The 1,806-nt window shown below is 53.4% G+C and overlaps 1 protein-coding gene across 1 annotated transcript; it reads right to left on the bottom strand.

Annotated features, from left to right (window-relative positions):
* Window positions 1-193: 193 nt before the first annotated feature.
* On the bottom strand, window positions 194-1,075 carry LOC105566342. Its single transcript, XM_012020263.1, has one exon. It carries the CDS (start codon window positions 1,073-1,075, stop codon window positions 194-196), a length of 882 nt encoding a protein of 293 aa, XP_011875653.1.
* Window positions 1,076-1,806: the final 731 nt, after the last annotated feature.

The raw sequence follows: 1,806 nt of genomic DNA, 5'->3' as shown, positions 1-1,806 counted from the left end.
TTTATTAAATTATTGTTTGCGGCATACAGTTTTAGATTGCTTGGGTTTTTGTTTCTCGCGTCACCGACGGGGAGTAACAATATATCCGCGCCCGTGTCTATAAGAAATAGTTCCCCCGTGACGCGATCGCGAATGTGGAGGCGAACAGAATCGTCTGCGTCTGCTACACTTGCCCCCACAGTGGCAGACGACTCTATTCCCCCGCACTCCCTCCCGTAATTGCTTGGGGTTTGGGCCAAGAGCACGGGGATTCCTTGGTTCCCTGACAAGCGCGCGCTTTTTCTCCAAATGTTCTGTGCGGCCAACAAACGCTAGGTCGTCTACTCTTAGATCGCTTGCGAGTTTTATTTGCTGCGTCTTTAGTTTGGGGTCTACTAATGCGTTTAACTTGCGTCGCGAGAGTTGCTAAGTCCGTTGCAAGACGATCTATTTTGCTCTCAAGATCGGACGGTTTTGCCTGTTGCTGCGCTGCAGCTACGCACAGCGCCGAGTCGTTAGAAGTTTCGGTTATCGTGTCGGCCATTTTAGCCAGTTTGTCGAGATTCGTGCTCTCCGAAGTCGCGAGGATGCCTCTCACGTACGGTGGAAGGTATTCAAAGAAAATTGTTTTTAGCACCGCGTCGTCGCATCGCTTGTCCGGATTCAAATTACGCAACCTACTGAGGATATGCGACGGTTTCCCCGATGTCAATACCTGCCCCTTAATTAATTGCCGTAATTGACTTTCAGCAGATGCGGAAAACCTGTCGATTATACGCTCTTTTAATTTAGAATAAGGTTCATTCGCGTCAGGCTCTGCGATGAGGTCTCTACAGCACGCGATAGCCTCCGCGTCGAGTGACATTATAACGTAATGAGCTTTGGTTTTCTGATCCGTGATGCGTGCAGCTTCGAACGTCGACTCTATTTGTATAAACCATATTACCGGATCCTTAATTAAAAACGGCGGAATTTTCGGAACTCTGTACGAATCCACGCGCGCGGGACTCGCGTTGGGCTGACCTAAGGCCTCTTGTAAGGCAGCCTGCAATTGCGTCACCTGTTCCTGCAGATCTTCGATCGTGGGCGGTGCCATTTTGGACACACTTGCCTTCCAGCTCGCTATGTTCGTTTAACAAATGCACGCGCGCGACAAAGGAAGAAGGAGAGAAAAAGAGAGAAAAAAATGTTGAGATGCGCAATGAAACGCGCGCAGGCAGGTCTCAACGAGTCGTCCGACCTCTACCGCTATTGGTAGACTCGCGCGCGAAACTTCGACTCACTATGGCGGCGATGATGTTCTTGTTGCAGCACGCCGAACCCTGGTTGCTGGCGCGCTGAACGCCTACTGCTGGGACGGCCCGTCCGATCCTCTCCTCGACAGCGCTCGGGACGCCTGTCGCTCGGGCGGCCGGTCCGGGATTCGCGCCGATAGCGCGTGAACGCCTGCTGCCCGATGGCTCGTCCGGTCCTGAATTCCCGGCGATGGCGCGTGAACGCCTGTTGCTCGATGGCTCGTCCGGTCCTGAATTCCCGGCGATGGCGCGTGAACGCCTGTTGCTCGATGGCTCGTTCGGTCCCAGATTTCAGTCGTCGCAGCGGGTCTCAGGGCCGTGCGAATGCACAGTCGGTTGTTGGGCCGAACAGAATCTCCTCCGTGGGTAGTAGGCAGATGGTTTTTCTTTATTTGTGCCTAAACGTTGGTCGATCTCCCGCGGTTGCTTTTCGTGCGATTAGTGGCAATGGCAATTTCTACCTTCGCCCGGGGATCACGTCGGGGTCACCAATGTGGGAACGAGCCCACACGCTTGCGTGTGTGGAGAAAGA

This window comes from Vollenhovia emeryi, unplaced genomic scaffold, assembly GCF_000949405.1.
Source record: "Vollenhovia emeryi isolate VEMERY1.0 unplaced genomic scaffold, V.emery_V1.0 DF943254.1, whole genome shotgun sequence".
NCBI lineage: Eukaryota > Metazoa > Arthropoda > Insecta > Hymenoptera > Formicidae > Vollenhovia > Vollenhovia emeryi.
This window is presented reverse-complemented; position numbering and strand designations above follow the sequence as displayed.